We start from the raw sequence: 19,957 nt of genomic DNA, 5'->3' as shown, positions 1-19,957 counted from the left end.
AGTATAGCTGGTAGCTAACAGTAAACATATTTATACTATGTTGTTAACAATTAGCATGGCTAATAGCTAACAGTTAGCTTACTTGGTAGGTAGCAAAAAGTAAGCATGCTAGGTAGCTTATGGTAACTATACTAGATTGCTAACAGTGAGTATACCATATTGCTAACAATAAGTTGCAATACTAGATAGCAGTAAGTACATTGCCAGTTAACAGTCACTATACTTGGCTGCTAATGCTAACTATAATAGACTGCAAACCGTTAGCATACATGGTGGGTGTTGATATCTACATTTAACAGCTAACATTAAGTATCCTAGATCGCTAATGGTAACTTTACTCAACAGCTAACGGTGAGTACAGCCGGTAGCAATCAGCAGCTAAACTCGACTGCTTAAACTAAAATAAATGTAGTAAAATTTAAAGACTTTAAAATACTTCTTTATGGATTAGCACCACAACACATTAAAGATCTGCTGCTGTTGTCATAGCAACCTCCCAGACCTCCCAGCTCTTCTGGTTCTGCTCTGCATCCCCAGAACCAGAACCCAACATGGAGAAGCAGGATTCAGCTTCTATGCTCCACAAATCTGGAACAAACTTCCAGAGAACTGAAAAACCGTCTAAACACTGAGATCTGTTAAATCAAGGCTACATTTGATTAACATCACCTGGAACATCATGAACTAGTCTGTGGTTTTTAACCTGACATCGCTGATTTTAATGATTTTTGCTTGTTTGTTGTTTTATTACAAGACAAATTTTGCATCTTTTTGGCTTTCTTGGTTTTCCCTACCCAAGTAGCAGGAATGTTAAAGTGGAGAACGTGTCAAATATAGCAACACAGAGTGAAATATAGACACTTAAAACCACAAATTATTATTAGCTTACACAAATCTACACAATGAGCTTCACTGCAGGCTGGAGGCAAAAACACAAAGACACAGAAATGCAGCTTTTGAGCAAAACCTCCACTAAACACCATGCTAATATAGCGCTTTAGCATTAGCTTCCACTAAAAGACATGCTAATATAGGGCTTTAGCATTAGCTTCCACTAAAAGACATGCTAATATAGGGCTTTAGCATTAGCTTCCACTAAAAAACATGCTAATATAGTGCTTAATCATTAGCTTCCACTAAATACCATGCTAATATAGGGCTTTAGCATTAGCTTCCACTAAAAACCATGTTACTATAATGCTTTAGCATTAGCTTCCACTAAATACCATGTTATTATATCTCTATAGCGCTAGCGTCAAATAAGTACCGTCTTGATTTAGCGTTTTAGCGTTAGCAGAATTAATATTTATGATTAGAGTTAGCATAGCTACATTTTTAGCTCGTGGTGCCAACTGCTGGTGAATATTATGGAATAATATCAAATAAATATCAGATGTTTATTCTGTCCCTCCAGTATTTCATCAGTTTTGTAAACAGAAATAATCTGCATTTTAAAGTCGAGTTCTGATGAATTTAGTCAACAGAAAGTCACAAAGTTTTTATATTTTCTGTAATTACAGACAGAAACAACAGCAGCTCCTGGAAACAAGATGTTTCTGGAAGTTTGTGTTTTAGTGGTTTGGTGTTCAGAAAGTTAGCAGCTCTTCTTCTTCTTCAAAAAGAAATCACAGAAAACAGAGCAGTGATTATGAAACCAGAACCGGTGGCTCTACAGAACCAACTTAAACCTGCAAAGCTTCGGCTTCATTTTCTGCTCCCCTGCACAGCAAACCGGCGCCTCCTGCCAACAAACCGGCGGGAAGCCAGGCGACGGCGGCCCGGACGGATCCAGAACGCCGTCGACAACCAAACTGTTCGCTACCAGCAACGTTTAGTGGAGGAAGAAGCTGCAGAACCAGGAAGAAAAAACGCAGCGTTCCTGCAAGAGGCCACAGATCGTCCAGTGAAACTGCAGTTTGCAGGTGGAAACAGCAGAAACGCTTCCATCAGGATTTACTGACGGAAAATCCGACCTCTGACCTGGACTCTTCAGATCACACTCATCTTTCTCTTCCTGTCCTCCCTCTCCTGCCGTTCGCTCTTCTCTCCTTCCTCCGCCGAAGGAAGGAAGGACAAAACGGACTCCCGCCGACACGCTGCATATTCAGCCATCGTTAACGAGCAAAGACCCGAGCAAAGACCCGAGCAGCAACCGATACAAAAAGAAAAACCAACTTCAACACAAACGCCGAGATATTAAAGAAATGCTTCAAATCTAAAACCAAACAGCAGCAAAAGCAGCAAACATGGAACCCGAATGCAGCAGCATCGATGTTAAACGCAAACAGAGACGCTCTGCGATCCGATAAAACCGGCTGCGATCAAACATAACGCTCCCAGAAACACAACTGGAAGAAAAACAATTAAAAAACAGAAAATAACTGAAAGAGCCGAGAAAATATGGATCAACAGTGAAAAAACAAAATCAAGTTTTAACTAATTCAAGAAGTGAAATAAACTTCTAAATAACTAAAATGTAATAAAATGCAGCAATTGCTATAATTAGAAGCTATAAAAACGGTAAAATCTGTAAAAAAAAAAAAAAAAGTAAAAGAACGTCAAAAACGTTAAAACAATCAAATCTATAAAAAAACTTTAAATCATGAGAAGCTCAAAAAAAACAATCAGTACAAAAGTTTAGCTTTAAATTACAGGTACAAAAACTAAATATAAATAACTAAAATCTGTGAATACTTTTCAATATTGAGCATAAAAATAAAAAATTTAACTAAAACGTTTAAAAAATAAAACTCTTCAAAAACTTTAAGAAGTTTTTAAAAAGCATAAAAGCTAAACACAAATCTGTAAAAATATTTAAGCTTAAAAATTAAAGAATTACTGCTAAAGCTGCAAAACATTAAAAAAAAACCAACGGTAACTATACAAACTATTAATACGTTCAATGTTGGCCACAAAAATGAAGAAATTAACTAAAAATAATGTAAAGAGAAACTTCTTCAATAACTTCTAAAACGGTTTCAGAAAACTCAAAAGCTAAAAAACTGTAAAATATTAAAGTTAGAAAACTAAATATTTTGACTGAAAAAGGAAAAATAATTTGTGTTTAACTTGTGAAACTTGAAATTAATTGCAAAAAACAAGAAACACCCTAATAAACAAAACTATAATGAAACATTTGAAACATTAATAAACATATTACAATACAATAAACATCCTCTGTTATTTATAAACAAACTGCAGGTCGTAATTTAACAAAAACGCCTTAAAACCAGAGAATCATCATCATCATCATCACTTTGTCCATACGGAAGCCCAGCAGGGACATCCTTCAATCCCACAAATGAAAGAAAACATCAGCACTTTTTATTCACCAAAAACCAGCATCACTTACTGAGGACGGCAAGCCGGGAGGGACCTTCCGCACTTTTTTTGTGTGGACCTCTGCAAGAGAAATAAAACAGCAAAAGGTGATTTTAAGAGGCGATTCCACTTCCTGTCAACAGGAGCGCCGCTCAGAAAGACGCTTCGGAGGAAAAACAGGCAGGATAGAGAGAGCGGCACAAAATAGGCAGAAAATAGAGAGAGCGGCACAAAAACAGGCAGGAGATAGAGAGAGCAGCACAAAATAGGCAGAAAATAGAGAGTGGCACAAAAAGAGACAAAAAGTAGAGAGCAGCACCAAAAAGAGAAAATAGAGAGAGCAGCACAAAAAGAGGCAAAAAGTAGAGAGCAGCACCAAAAAGAGAAAATAGAGAGAGAAGCACAAAAAAAGGCAAAAATAGAGAGAGCAGCACAAAAAGAGGCCAGCTCCTGGAATATTTATATTAGTGTTCAGAGTTTCTCTCAAGGAGACGCTACTATTAATTCAGCAGGTGAGGTTGTGATGGGAAAATTAGCTGCGTTTTCTATTAAAGTGTGTGTGTGTGTGTCTGGGCGTGCGTGTGTGTGTGTGTGTGTGTGTGTGTCGTCTGAAGGCTGAAAGCCCCCAAGGTTTTCGTTATGTCCTGTTCTTAAAGCGACCAAACACGGTTCGTCTCCGTTTCAGCCAGATGTTCGCTGCTCACTGATTGGTAGAAATTTAAATCAGGACGGCAAAATATTCTAACATCAATAACCAGGGTGACACATTTCAACAAAAATATGTTTTTATATTCAGCATTCAGTGTAAAAAAATAGAAGCACAATTTAAGCTGCACTTAACAGGAGAACTCTGCTTGTGTTACTATATATTTTATTAATTAGCGTGTAATTAACATTTTATTCAATTAAAAATGTACATTTACTACACTGCTAGCAAATTAAATAAAACTAAGCAATTTTATGTGCAATTGTTATGGCTGTATGTGGAGATTATTCATGAATTTGCAAAAAAAAGGACAATATAATATAAAATTACTTAATTTTATTAAATTATATAAAAGTAAATGCTAAATAATGAAAATAAGAACATCCTAACAATCTGAATATTGAAATTAGTTCTGTATTTAACATTAAATAAAGCGATAAAAAGCTGTTTTTGTCATTATGAAGCTAGTTCTAATTAGTTCTATGTATTTATTTATAAAAATAAAAATGATTACAAAAGTGTTGGCCTAATAAAGCCACTGCCAGGAATTTATTTAATAAATTGCTAAATTTTTAACATAATTTTGAGATTTCTGACTTAAAAACATTTTATCCATTTATCAACCTGTTGAACTTGTGTTAATGTGTCTTTAAATTTAGAATAAAAAAATAAATAAAACAAAAACATCTCATTAGCCCCACATTGGGGCTGAGAACCTCATGTTGGAAACCTCTGTGATGTTTCAAAGAAAAATAACATAAAAAATATTTTGCTGTAGAAAAAGTTTTAGAGGAACAGGAGCCTCACCCATGGCGTCCATGTGCAGCGCTCTCCTGCGCGGGTTGGACCCGTAGTGCTGGTAGTACTGACCCGCCGGCTTGGTGGGCGACGCCGCGCTGGGGCTGCCCATCGCCAGCTCGCCGCCCAGAACCGCCTGGAGGGTCAGGAGAGGCGGGCGACCGAAAACACAACAGAACCAGAGAAACAGACTGATTAGCATCATTAGGCTAATTATGTTAGCGTTATTTAGCACTAGATAATTAACAATTATAGCATTAGCTAAATAATTATCAATAACAAAAGGAAAAAACTGCTCAAAATGAAATAGATCTGTAAGTAAACATTTCACTAAACCTCAACACCAAGAAGTTTTAGAAGTTTTTATTCAGAACAAACAAAAACATTCTGCATCCACCTAGTTCTGACTTATTTATCTAAAACTGAACAAAACAAAAACCAGAGCTGGAAATTTGAATTTATCATTGCAAACATTAAAATCACAACTATATCCAAACTTCCCTCCATATTTTTCAGCTAAACGTCTCTTAGCATCACCTGGACCGCTGTGAGAATCATTTCAAGGCCTTTAAATGGCCCCCGGGCCACTTTTTGGACACCATTCTTAACGTTTTCTTTGCTCTAAAGGGAAAAGTTTGGATGTTCTTCCAGACTTTGGCAAAGCTACGTTTTCATCAAACCACCACAAAGTCATGCTGTATCCCATTAATGCCTATTGATGCATATTTTACACACAGTAATAAGTTCACTGGAAGCTCTTCGCCACCATCTAGTGGTCAGAGTTACAACTAGCTCATTGGGACATTTAATATCGGCTTCTAGGCTTTTTGTGTAATCGTTAAATACGTCTCTACACAATTTTGGCAGTAAAAAGTCAAGTATTAAATTTTTTTATAAATACAAATAGATTTAAACATTAAAGAGTTAAAACACCCACAGTATGATACTACCACCACCTTGTGCAGCAGTTCCTACACTGTTTAGCCTCTCCATACAACTACTCTATGTTTTTATGATGGAAAGCATTTAGAACTGCTTTGTAGCTGAAATGAGTTATATTATATAAGATTGATTGATTGATTGATTGATTGATTGATTGATTGATTGATTGACTGATTGATTGATTGAAACCTCTTTTGACAAATTGAAAAACAGCTCATTCTCTTTATTTGACTGCTGAGTCTTCAGAGTCAAAACAAAATATCTGGACAGAAAAATTTTCTCACTGACTTGGAACTAATTTTCAAATTAAATGACAAATTGGTTTGCTATACATTGCAGGACGGCCAAGTAGCTTTTAAAACCTCACATTTACAACATTTATCAACATAAATAATACTATAGGACACCAGGATCAGGACTGTAAAATGTTACTTTTCATTATTTAATAACATAAAAATAAGAATATTTGTATGTTTCTGGTACGCCTGTAAATTTGATGCACAAACTACAGCCGCTAGCAACAGAAACGTCTTCTCTGGTCCGCTGGATTTTAATTTCTGCTTCAAAAATCGATCCGACTGGACGCTAGAAAAGACTATTGTTGTGTTCAAGTTGTGCTAAAAGAAGTTAGCCTATCAGTGAAGCTACGATAGCCTAAATTAGCATCTGAATGCTAAGCAGGAAGCAGCTAACGCTAACGCCAGCGCCCACATTTCTAAAGAAGCTCCTTGAATGATCAGGACTTCCTGAAACCTTATTCAATAATTTATCTATTCTTATTTTGTAAACAAACTGCAAAAACACAAAATCTGACCAAATATTTTTATTTTAGGTTCTAATGCAAAAATCTTAATACACTTAAAATAAGAAAAATCAAACTTGTTAGTAACTTTTCAGGACGAAATTTGAGCTTCTTTTCAGTAAATAATTTCTTAAAATTGATGTAAAAAATAAAATAAAAAAAGTGTTATTTCAAGTGCTACTAAAAATACTTCATAAGATTTCCAGAGTACATAATTTTTTCCAATTAATTTTGATTACTTAATTACAGACTCTGAAATAAACTGTATTAAATATTTTAATTGAGTAAAAAGTTATTTGAGAACTTACTGCAGGTTAAATCTCCATTCTAGCTCCGAACTCCTGGTATAATTTCAGGTGTGAATATCTGGACCGGAGCAGAAACTAACCGAAACAAACCCAGAAACGTCACAGATGTGTGTTTTTCAGGCCGATCCTACCTGGAACCAGCAGAACCAGAACCATGACGTTCACCTCCCGACTCAAACCGACTCCGACTCTGAGCCGCGGCTCTGTTTACGCCTCACAGCGCTCCCTCTCTCTCTCTCTCACACACACACACACACACATTGTCCCGCTAATTAAGTTCAGTGATTTCTGCAGCAACAAGTGGCATCTGGGCCGATTCAGGCAGAGAGAGGGTTTCTTTTTTATTCAAAGTGGCGCAGAAAGTTTGTTGGAGGTGAAAAAGAAGCCGCCTCTCCCTCCGCCCGTAAATAGACTCCTCTGACATGTTTTTTTCCCAGCTCCTCGTTAAGTAATTAGCGTGTGGTGTGTTTTAGGCGGAGGAGTGTGTTTAGACTCCGGGCGCGGAGGAGGGAGGGTGTTTTCTCTTTCTCTCTCCTCCTGATCTGAATTCTCATCAGCGAACCTGTTCCGTCTGAAAACAAAAAAGTTAGCGCAGACTTTTCTCATGCTAAGCAGGGCCTAAGTAGGCCAATTACAGGGCCGCCCTCGGCCCCGGGGCCCAAAAACAAAAGGGCCCTTGTCTTAAATAAAGTCAGCCAGACAGAAAGGCGCACAGTCGCGCAGTGTTCCCGCCGCCCCGGTGGGGCTCGGTGCACGCCCGCCATCGGGGCTAAAAGGAGGTTCCCACTAAAACAAAAAGGGTCTCAGTGATTGTGCTCGCCTTTCTTTCTTTTCTCCTGCAGAAAAACCCGAGCGTCAAGCCAGGTCTCCACGGCAACTAGACGGGGTCGCCGAGGCAGGAGGACGCCCGTCTGGCCCGACTGCATCTCGTTACCTGGACCGTATGCTTCTCGACGAATTAAATCGGAAATAAACGTCGCAGTAGCAGTTTGAAAACGCGCCGTCCGCACGGGGAAGCACGGTGGAGGCTGCATCATGACGTGGGGAAGCCGAGTCCAGAACAATTCTGGTGGAAAATCAGTGACTCAGAGGCCATTATCACTTCTTAAAAGGTTTTAAAACGAGAAAGACAGGAAGCACACTGCAAAAACACAAAGTCTTACAGTGTATTTTCTGTCTATTTTATGGAAATAAAACAAAAGTAACTTTTCAGCAAAACATAGGAGCAAGTTTTACATCAATGACACCTTAATATCGATTTTAAAAAAGTATCAGTTCCTTTTATAACAAGACACTTTACCATGTTAGAAGTGACATAATCTGTCAGTTGAACTAAGACTTTAAAAATCAATTTTAAGGACATTTTGGCTAAAATAAGCTTAAATCTTTGCTGAAAAGTTTTCTAGTTTTTTTTCCCCAAATGCACTAAATATTTGCACTAGAAACATCCAAGGAAATAAATAATCATTTTCTGTCCCACCATCACAAACATAAAAAGGAGTTCTGCTACAAGCTAACGAGGCGTTCACTGCAACGCTTCATTCATGGAAATGTTTGTTTTTAAAAAGCTTTTAACTTTTTATTTACAAGGAAACAGCGTCTAAAGGTTGGGCTGAAAATGGTTCTCGTTCGTTAGCATCCTGTACTTAGCAGTTTAGTGTCAGTTTTAAATAATTTTTTTGAACATTTTAAGTAGCTTAGCACTAGTTTCTGGTAATTTTCTAAAGTGTTCAGCGATTTAGTGTTAGCTTCTGCTATTTTAAAAAATGAATTTAGCAGTTTAGCAATGTATTAGCTATGTATTTTATGTTTTCAGCACATTAGCTGAAAATATTAGCTTCTGTTCATTTTAAATAAATGTAGCAGTGTAGCATGAGCTTCAGTTAAGTATTTGATGCTTAGTGTTAGTTTCTGTAAATTTTTTATGTGTCTAGCGGTTTAGCATTAGCAAAGCTAATATTCTTGTTTAACAAATTGGTGTTTAGTGAACCTAACGGTTTGGTTAGCTGTGCTCACCACTGACAACAAGTACTGCTGATTTTAGTACAAACATATATTCTCCATTTCAAAAATGGCGGCCATTTTGAAAAGTGTGCAACAGCAAAAGGAGAAAAGATCAAGAAAATATGTATGATTTTTAAGGTTGAAAATATGTAAGCACATTCATCCAATTGGTGACATTAAATCTTTTTTTCATGAAAAATTAAATATTGAATATTTTTGTTGTCCATTAATAATTGTAACTTTAAGGTGTTACTTGTTGTATGTTACAGTTTTACAGTGTCCAGTTCAGTAAATATCAGGACAACAAGACACTTCCCGGTGTTTACTGGAGCGACTGTTAGCTGTTAGCTAAGCTAGCGCTACACACTGTGAGCAGAATAAAAGTATTTCTCCATTTTTCACATTTTTTTCCAAAGGTTTTCTAAATTAAAATCCTTTATTGACCAGACAACCTCCACAGCTTCTTCGTCTCGGCTGGTTTTCTCCGTGCAGCAGCAGCAGCCTCCGGGTCCGACTCCCTCAGGAGTGTGTGTGTGTGCGTGCGCGGGGATGTGTGTGTGTCAGCTGGCGTACAGGTGCGCCGCTGCCTCGCCAGCACTTCCTGGTAATTAATGACTCCTTCCTGCCTCCTGCCTCCCTCCTTCCTCGCGTCTCTCACGCTGGAAATTGATGACACGTGAGAGCCGCGCGAGGGCGGAGGAGGCGGTCGCTGCGGTAACGCTGCTTGTGTCGGACTCAGGCAGCCATCCATCATGGAGGACGGCTTCGTTCGTATCTGCATGCGTTTATTTTTGTGCGTCAAGCGATCCGGTGGTGTGTCCGTCCGATTGGTTGTGTGCGCCGTGCGTCTCCGCCTCGCTCTCTGGTGATCCGTCTTGGTTATTATGGTCTGTATGAGCAGCTGGGACCCAGTCGGCAACGGCAACGGGTTTCAGTGGCAACGGAACGACGGATGGGAAGCTCAACAAGCCGAGGCGGGTTTATTAAGATGTCCAGTTATTTGTTACTAGAAGATTGGATTTGATTGGTTCTGGCTGAGGCTGGTTGGCCAATCAGAGAGCTCGGATTCGACAGGATCACTTCCTGTCGGTCCAGAAGGTCGAATACAAACAGTTCAACCAAAATCAATAATCAATAATGAACAGAGCAGCAATATTTCTTTATCTTAGCATCAAGTAAACATCCAACCGTACATCATTCAACCATCCAGCATCCAACTTTGAATCCATCCATCCATCCATTCATCCTTCTATCATCCATCCATCCATCCATTCATCCTTCTATCATCCATCCATTCATCCAACCATCCATCTATCCATCCATCATCCATCCATTATCCATCCATCCAGCCATCCATCCATTATCCATCTATCCATTCATCCTTCTATCATCCATCCATTCATCCATCCATCCATCCATTATCCATCTATCCATTCATCCTTCTATCATCCATCCATTCATCCATCCATCCATCCATTATCCATCTATCCATTCATCCTTCTATCATCCATCCATCCATCCATCCATTCATCCTTCTATCATCCATCCATTCATCCAACCATCCATCCATCCATCCATCCATCCATCCATCCATCCATCCATCCATCCATCCATCCATCCATCATCGTCTCTCTGGGTAAATGAAGACGGCAACATGTTGCTCAAATGTTTTAATTGTTTTGAGCTTCAGCAACTGAAAATGCAACAAATGTTGCAACTTTGACCTCCAATCTCAGGTGAGAGATACTGGAGGTCTCAGTTGGACTATGAAGGTTAAAAATGGCTTCTAGTGAATCCTACAGTTGCCGGACGGTGGGACTCAATGACTGGAGCTGGGACGGAAACCTCAACAGAAAAACAGTTTCAACTAGATCTGGGTTCAGTTCTGGTCAATCATGTCCAACAATATCTGAAAGTTTGAGTCTGTTTCCCCGTGAAACCGTCGTAGATTCATCCCATAAAGTAAACAACCAAACCAAAAACGAAGCAAACGCTTCAGAGCAGGACTGACTTCAACAAGACGTCTTCCTCTGTCTTCCATCGGCTTCACACGCTAACAGCCAATCACACACAGCGAGCAGTTCAAAGCATTTCTCCTTAATTAGCGCTCAACGCTTGGCTTGACAAATAAATAGTGATCATTTAAGAACACTTAGAGAGGAATCAGACAGCACATTACACCTCGCAGTATCTGGCAGCATCCTAAATGCAATTAAAAGGATGGAAAGCATGAGGTGGGGGAATTCAAGATGAAGGGAGGAGGAAATATTAAGGACAGGAGGGAGAAAACAATTAGCCGAGTGTTTGGTGAGATGGAAAGGTAAAAAACAGAAAAATACAAACCATGATGAATGACAGGAGAGAAAGGAAAACCAACACAAGACAGAATCATGAAAAAGCAGCTAAAGAGGCGTAGAAAACCAAATATTTTCAAAAAACAGTTAAAAATCAGATGGAAGAAGCTAAAATGGATCAAGAGATAAATACATAAATGATAACTGAGCAGTTTGTTAGCAGTTCAGTGTTGGCTTCCAAACATCTTTTTTAAACTTTTAAGTGGTTTAGCATTAGCTTCCGGTAATTTCTTAATATGTTTAATGCTTTAGTGTTAGCTTCAGCTACTTTTTAAAATGCATTTAGCATTAGCTTCAGGTAAGTATTTTATGTTTTCAGCACATTACAGTAGCTTCCAAAAATGTTTTATGTGTTGAGCAAGTTAGCATTAGCTTCTGCTTTTATGTGTTTGGAAGTTTAGCATTAGCTTCTGCTTTTATGTGTTTAGAAGTTTAGCATTAGCTTCTGCTTTTATGTGTTTAGAAGATTGGTGTTAGCTTCTGGTAATTTTTGAAATAATTGTGGCAGTTTACCATTAGCTTCAGTTAAGTATTTTATGTTTTAAGCGGTTTGGTGTTAGATTCTTTAAATTTTTTTTATGTTTTTAACAGTTTAGTGTTAGTTTCTCCTATTTTTTAAATAAATTTTAAAGTTTAGCATTAGCTTAAGCTAAGTAATTTATGATTTCAGTAAATTTGCTTTAGCTTCTGTTTTTAAATAATTGTAGCAGTTGAGCATTAGCTTCAGTTAAGTATTTTATGTTTAATGTTATAGTTTTTTTATGTGTTTGGTGGTTCAGCATTAACAATTTAGGTCTGAAATGCATGACACACTTTTCAGATTTTTATTCTTAAAAGTATTTAATTTTTTCTTCTCGACTTCAATAAATATGTTAAAAGTGAGGAAAAAGTTGAAAGGGTGTGAATACTTTTTGAAGATAACCGGAGTGAGACGTCGTCCTTTAATAATAATAATTTTAAAACGTCCCCGGGTCGTCCCTTAATCTGTCACAGATAAGAATCCGGAGGAAGAGGAAAATATCCGCTGACTCTTCGTCGTCTGATGGAGGCTGGATGTGAGGAGTGTGTGCGATCTGCCGGTGTGTGTGTCAGCTCTGCAGTGTGGATGTGACAGCTCAGCTCTGCTCGGTGTCTGTTACCAGCTGTTGGCGCGCGGTGTGTGTGTAACGTGTGACAGCGCAGCGTTTGATGTTCGACACATCAGAGAGAGGAGAGGGTTAAAGCGGCTGACAGAGGAGCTCCCCGCGTCGCCTCGTGATGCCTGACAGAAACTTCTGGAACAAACCCAGCCGCCTCGCGCACAAAGCAACCAGATCCGCTGACCTTAAACCGGTTTTACCTCAACTTCACCAGATACTGGCCTAAACAAAACCTGTCTCGCAGCAGGAAGCAAACCAGAGATCTCAAAAAGCAACTCATCGCATCACAATCTAAAAAAATTCAAGAATAGATATGGATTCAATTGGTGACATAAATCACAATATTTGTTACAGTTTCAGATGACTTCTTTTTAGATTGTCATCTTTCCATCAAGCAAATATATTTTCGTTATTCCAATTTGCATAATTTCAGTGGAAAAGCAGCTAGTGTCAAAACAACCAAACCCTCTGAGCAACCTGTTCCCCTCCTGGCCTGTGGGGGCGCTGCACCAAGAACCACTGAAGGAAACAACACAAAAACCTCCGGAGACACTGAGAGCAACTTCCTTCACCAAATGGAAACGTCAAATTTTATTGGTTGGAGGATTTCTCAAGCCATTTTTTCAGCTAGCGCTAGGCTAACGCTAGAGTTTTGGTTGTATTTACCCAGAATGCCCTGCGCTGTAGTCCACTTCCTGTTTTTTTTTTGCGGTCTCTGGTCTGCTTGACGTTCACATATGCATTCAAACCAAACCTGAGTTCACTTCATCTGAATTAAGACCGGTTTTTGGAGGACCAGAGGTCAGAGGTCGATTAGCATTCACATCAACCGAACCAGACTTTCTAGGCAGACGGACAGGAGTTGGATTAAAGCGATTTGTCTATAAACCTCCATCTGGGTTGGGTTGAAGTGAACTCTGGTTTAGTTTGAATGCATATGGAAACACCAAGCGGGCCAGAGACCGCTCCGAAAGCAAGAAGTGGACTACAGCGCAGGGCATTCTGGGTAAATACAACTAAACAAACGTGTTAGCCTAGCATTAGCAGGAGAAATGGCTTGAGAAATCTTCCAATTGCTAAAATCTGACGTCTCCATTTTTACTTCGATTTGGTGCAGAAGGAAGTTGCGCTCAGTGTCTTCAGAGGTTTTCAGGTCATTTCCTTCAGTGGTTCTTGGTGCAGCGCCCCCACAGGCCAGGAGGGGAACAGGTTGGTTTGACTCAGAGCAGAGAGAAAGAACCACAGCAGCTGGAGATGCATTTTTGTCCCAAATTAAACCATTTCTTCCAGACTATCGGGTAGGGAAACCCTCACTGAGTGGAACAAGATCTTTTCTGTAGGCCAAAGTTTTCCAGACCGAGTCCATCTGTTCAGCAGATGAAGGTGGACCAAACCCAACTCTTCCATTTTGGTTTCATCGTTAATAAATAATGATTTTTATGAGATCTGTAGATATCATAAAGGGCTGTGCTTCCTTTTCACCCTGACTGTATCTCTAACAGCTTAATAATTTCACATAACATGGAAACAGTAAACAATCCTCTGGGTGGTCCGGATACCAAAACATACACACACACCGTCAGCTGTCACAGCTCAGGCGTCGACACACACAGGCCTGCGCGCGCTCGTCTGCATTAAGGTGCGTTAGTGATTGATGGCAAAAACAAAATAAAGCCGAGTCGATCTGTGCGGTCGGCAGATGAGACTAAATGACGGCTGAGAGTCTCTGGAGAGCCCGAGCAGCTGGATCTGCGTGTTGAGCGTTCGGACCTGGAGAGCAGCTGGAGAGGAAAACGCTCCGATTTATGAATCAAAACTTTGGTTTTTACTACGCAAATAATCTCCTAGTACTGTCTAATAACATGCATAGACAACAGTAGTTATGCTGGTGCACATACTGTATTAAAACAGCAGTTATTACTTTATTAATGCAGAGATAAATATATGGAGCTAAACTGGGGCCATAAAGTTGGGGCCAAAAAATATTTATGCAAATATTTGCATAAATATTTGCATATTTATGCAAATAATTACCAAAAATAATTATTTAAATCTGAAAAAAAAAAGTTCAAAATTGATTTTGAGATCAGGTTTTAGGTTTTTCTTTTCTTTCTTTTTAGTTTCAAACTGATAAAAACCAGACAACCAAAAACAGCAGCTGTATGGAGCTAAATGGGTGCCATCAAGTTTATAAACTAAAAGGAAAAAGGAACTTAAACGTCTGACCTTGCTTGGATTGGAGGTAGAGCCTCAGATAGGGGATACATATGGGGTGTTGAGTCATGACTGACAGCTCAACACAGCGACTATACGGAGCTAAATTATGGCCATAAAGGTAGTTCCAAAGACATTTTTTGAAACTGAAAATAATTTAGCTGAAAAAAAGATTTGAAACTGAAAAAACTTGACATGTTTCACTGATAAAAACTGGTTTTAACAACACAACAGAAAACCTTACTGGAAAAAATATCACACGGATCATTTTGCGTAGCATTTTCAGTGTGAATCAGACACAGGATCAATATTCCGACGTGAAATCTAAATAGAAAATTGTAAAAGTCAAACTGGGTTTGGATAAAAACCATAAAACCCAACATATAGAAGCAGCATTCAGCTTCTATGCAACACAAATCTGGGACAAACTTCCAGAAAACTGCAAAACGGCCGAAACACAGAGTGCTTCAAATGATGTCTTTAGAGCCCTGCAGCTCGGCGTAAACAGGTCAAAGTTTCCGAAATCCTTTAAGTAAAATTCCTTCACTCATAAGCTGTGTTTCCATCACAAATCTCTACAAAACTGTTAATATTCCCAAATGTAATGTAATATATAAATTAAATATGAAATGCAATATGTTCAGAGTTATGATCGTCCAACTGCTTCCTGTCTGTCTTCTTCGTGGTTTCTGTCAGTAGTAACATCCGGTTGTTGATCATGTGACTCGTAAAATGCCAAAAAAAAAATGTTTCCATTACAGCTTTGTGAAATAAACCGAAACCAATGCGGCCAAAAAAAAAACACATTTTCAAGAGTTTCTCAAAATTAATGTGTTTCCATTCAGCAAATTTATTTTCAAAAATTATGAAGTCAGTGGACACACTGCTACTGTAATTAATGTTTTTGCACTTTTTTCTTCCCAATGTTTGCCGATTGTCTTCCAGAAGTAAAAGCTAATTATTCTCTTTTTCCATACTTGTGTTTTATTACCAATAACAATAAGCTGAAATAATTTCTTTTCAGGTGTTCTACTCCCCTGAATTATAAGCAATTTCATAATTATAGTAATTGTTTTTAAAAAATCTGATTTTCTGCTGTGAATAAACACTGCAGAGCAAACATGACAGGAAAATCAAAGTATTTAAACGTTTAAATGTGATTATACGAGTGAAAAACGGCATGTTTGGAGCTGAACTGCAGCTTTGTGGTGAAGTTCTGTTGGAGAGCCATTACTCCGCAGTCTCTCGACCCGACAGATTAGATCTGGGGTCAAAGGTCAGCATGTTTGAAGAGCCTCTGGAGTGTTTAAAGGGCCATTTCAGCTCGTGGAGGACTGAGCGAGGAAGCTGCTGCTGCACCTGCGGAGGTCTGAGCAGGTGATGAAAACTCGGCCTGCTGCAGCTTATTGACGCAGTTTGCACCCCGTAATTCAAGTCCATCTACATACATTTCCCTCATGCGTGTTCGCATAATGTCTGAGGCAGACGCATATTTATGCAAACGGCTGATTTTATGTGCCTGGATTTAAGTGCACATGTTTGCATTTCAAGATTTAAAAAATGAAGCCTTCAGTCATTTTTAATACTTTATTTCTTGTAGCATTAGACGCAGGCTGCGGCCCAGTCAAAGTCACATGACTACGCTCCTTCAGATAGCAGCCATGGGTGGGACGTACGACCCAGGATGATGCTTCCACCGCCGCATTACGGCTCCGCATCACCTCTGAAATACGCTAACAACAAACAAACAGATGATCTCAACTCCAGCAAAGAAATTCAAATAAACTCTGGACCCGAGACAAAGCAGCAGAAGATAAAGCTACAACACATTCACTAAAACACAAAGTATTACCAAGTATTTTTAATCTAGTTTCTAGTTTAATACACTTGAATTAAAACTAAATGCTATCACTTCACAAATGTTCATCTATAAATCATTAATAACTGTTTATTGTGAGAAGGATGCTAAAAAATGAGAATGCCAGTGTATCAGGCATCTTTGGGGGTAAAGTTCAAAACGTTGATACAAACTGCCTCCAATCAGGAATCAGAAAAGCAAACTGCTGATATAAACATGGATCAGTGAAAACCTCTCCGCCCCGCTCTACGTTTTATTTTACTCCTGCTCTCTCTCAATCTTTCACTAACAGCCAAGGATGTTGGACCTCAGCCCAGCATGTAAATTAATCCAACAATTTCCATCAGGAGCCATTCAGACTCTGGAGCAGGATAATTTGACAGCAGCCCAGTCGGAAAATGGCCAGAGACGCAGCGATGTTTGATTCATTTAATATTTCTACTCTCTTCGGGTTGATGTCGTCTCAGACAAAAGCCGCAGCTGGAAGGAAGAGGAGGCTGGAAATGGCAGATCAGGACGGAAATGTTACGACTCAGTCAGGATGACAAACATTTCAGGTTACTTCCTGTTAGGGCCGGACAATAAATCAATAACAATATCGATATCGATAGATAATACACCGGATTCAATATTCAATATATAGAACATTCACTGAAATCCAATCCAGAACCGCAAGGCATTCTGGGAAATGTAGCTTTCTAGCTAAGCTAAGATGGTGGAATCAACTAACTCATTTGTTCTTTGGTTGCCTAGCAACAACCTGCTGGGTAACAGGCAGTTTCAAGTTCCAAACAACAGTTACAAACCCTAACCCTGGGTTTGGTCAGAGTGAACTCTGGTTCAGTTCCAATACACCAAGCAAACTGGAGATCACATCAAAAGCAGGAAGCGGACTACAGCGCAGGGCATTCTGGGTAAATCAAACACAAACACATTAGCCTAGCGCTAGCAGGAGAAATGGCTTGAAAAATCCTCCAATAGCTAAAATCTGATGCCACTCCATTTTTGTTTCCATTTGGTGAAGGAGGAAGTTGAGCTCAGTGTCTTCAGAAGTTTCTGGGTCGTTTCATTCAGTGGTTCTTGGCGCAGCGCCCCCATAGGCCAGGAGGGGAACAGGGTTTGTTGGTTTTAAACTATTGTGAAAATAGAATAAATGTTGCAATTTCCGTCCCGAATCAAACCGAGTCTACCAGGCTATCAGGTGGGGAAACCTTTAAATGGTTGTTTGGCAAAATGTACAGGATATTAGTGGTACTAGCCATAAATTTGACCCGATTTCCTTAATTTTGGGTGAATAAAAGGTGCTAATATCTTTCACATTTCTGCAATTAACAATAATGTTGACATCTTAGCAACTATGTGTTTATATTTAGCGACTTTTCAGAGAATAAAAAAATGGTATTGAACTATAAAGTGAAGATCAGTGATCAGCCAGAAAACTACAAACTCAAATTACTCGCCAAACCTTTAGCATAAATGTCTAAAATGACTTTCCGTTCCAGAGGTTTTTCCAAGAAAATACAAACTTTTTTTGAATTTATAGATCATTTTGACTGAGAGAAAACTTTATCTCACCAAACAATCCCTGTACAACTTATTTTCTGAAAACCGGTGTCAGATGCAGCACCAAGAGGCGTCCATAAGTGTTTTACTGAGCAGATCTAATTTTCCACAATTATCCTCCAGCTTTCATCTCGTCTGAAACTCAAACCTTTTTGATCTGCAGGAGATCTGATGAATTCATTTCACTTATTCATGAATAATCCGCAGCACCTTGTAGCATAGCATTTTCGCCATGTGTGAATCATGGCACTTTGATAAGCCTTAATTATTATATGTGGGTGACAAAAATAAACAGAAATCCACAACATCAGACCGCACATTTCCAACAGCTTGCACTGGGATAAATCTTATGCATTTTCTAAATTGGCGGTCATCAAAGTAGAGCCAACACTTGAAGACTCTTTCTGTTTAATATTCCAGCAGCAGAATCAAAACGCAACATCTGTACGTCTTAATTATCAGCAGCACTTTAGCATGAATGCATATGCTCCACCAGAAATGAGCAGAAAACGAGAGCAGATTCAAAACAAAGCTTTCACCAAAGTCCTAATAACACCTGCTGCTATGATCTGCAAAATATCATCCTTGCATTTAAAATTAATTACAGTTAGTTTGTAAAGTTGGAAATAAGTGGCCACGTTATGAGCCTCTGTGAGAAATATAAAAATATTCCTCAAAGATGTTGTTTATGAGGAAGATGGACACATCAATCAATGCTTTTCTGTATTTTAAATTTGAATAATCGCACATAAATACATACAGAGGTCATGCAGTTAGGAGATCAAAACTTTTCTAGGAAAAATATAAATATAAATATATATTTTTTTCTTTATTGATTCATTTTTGTCCATCTCAGACAATCGATTCTAATATCTGAACAAACTGTATGAAATGCTTTAAAATCATCTGGAGGATAAAACTGGTTTTAATTGGACGGATTTGAATCAAATGTTAATAATTTAACACATTTGGACTCTTTGTAGGACTAAAACAAACTGATTACATATTATTTAATTTTCCTTTGGGATCTATACAGTGTTTTTGAATTTGAATACATTTCAATAGAATGAATTTACAGAGTAAATTCAGGAGCAGAAAACCGTTATAACAAAATATAGAACTGATTAAACCAGAACGTTTCTCAAAACAAAACATAAAACTGGTTATAACAAGAAACTTTATCTTTATAGTGAGATAAAGTTGTTAATATTAAAAAAAACTTGTTAAAATGAGAAACTTTTATATATTATGAATAAATATAATTCTTTTCCACTTTACAAATTGAACTGGATGAAATTTTAAATTGAATTTATTTATTTGGAATCAAGTGGAAATAATGAGGTTAGAATTTGATTATATGGAGCGAATATTTTTAATTTATTTCAAATTAAACATAATAATGATTTGAACGACTGTTAAAGAAATAATTTTCGTTTATTGGGAATGGATTAACTGGAGTGAAATCCAAGTTCAAAACAATTGATCTAAAACCAAAGAACTTTTATTCTGAATTAAATCATGATTGGAATGAATTTGGTGATAACTTCTTTACTCTAAAGTAAATTAACTTCAGTAAATGTTGATTTTTCAGCACTTTTACATTCTTTCCCACCAGGTTTTGATGAAGAAGTGGTCAGAAGCTGCAGGGTGATTTTGTGGTGGTTTGCTGTCATTCAGGACGTTAAAGTGATGAACACCCAGATTGCTCTTGAGTTTTTGCTCCAGTTGAGACGTTTCCACCCACAGCGAAGCAGCAACAGAGGCCAGCGTCTTGCCGGCTTCTCGCCTGCTGGGCGCCGATAAAAGACACATTTAAAGTCTCACTGACCTGATGGCAGTGTGGGTTGGACTCCCTGCCGTACGGGTAAGAACTCCTCTCCGATTTACCTACATGAGAAAAAGACAACACAGTTTGTAGTCATTCATTTCACACTTCATTTCATTTCTC

At 38.4% G+C, this 19,957-nt stretch overlaps 1 protein-coding gene across 7 annotated transcripts in view; it reads right to left on the bottom strand.

The window, feature by feature from the left end:
* tcf4 (transcription factor 4) overlaps window positions 1-19,957 on the bottom strand; it is a 176,419-nt gene that overhangs the window by 76,776 nt on the left and 79,686 nt on the right. For 6 of the 7 annotated variants that reach the window (XM_032570801.1, XM_032570804.1, XM_032570803.1 and 3 more), the window contains 3 exons: window positions 19,838-19,896; window positions 4,835-4,961; window positions 3,353-3,402 (listed from right to left, as the gene is read on the bottom strand). In XM_032570801.1, coding sequence (XP_032426692.1) covers window positions 3,353-3,402; window positions 4,835-4,961; window positions 19,838-19,896 — 236 coding nt within the window. Of the gene's footprint in view, window positions 1-3,352; window positions 3,403-4,834; window positions 4,962-7,008; window positions 7,109-19,837; window positions 19,897-19,957 lie in introns of those variants that run through there. The other variant, XM_032570807.1, reaches the window with a different exon arrangement.

This window comes from Xiphophorus hellerii, chromosome 8, assembly GCF_003331165.1.
Source record: "Xiphophorus hellerii strain 12219 chromosome 8, Xiphophorus_hellerii-4.1, whole genome shotgun sequence".
Lineage (NCBI taxonomy): Eukaryota > Metazoa > Chordata > Actinopteri > Cyprinodontiformes > Poeciliidae > Xiphophorus > Xiphophorus hellerii.
This window is presented reverse-complemented; position numbering and strand designations above follow the sequence as displayed.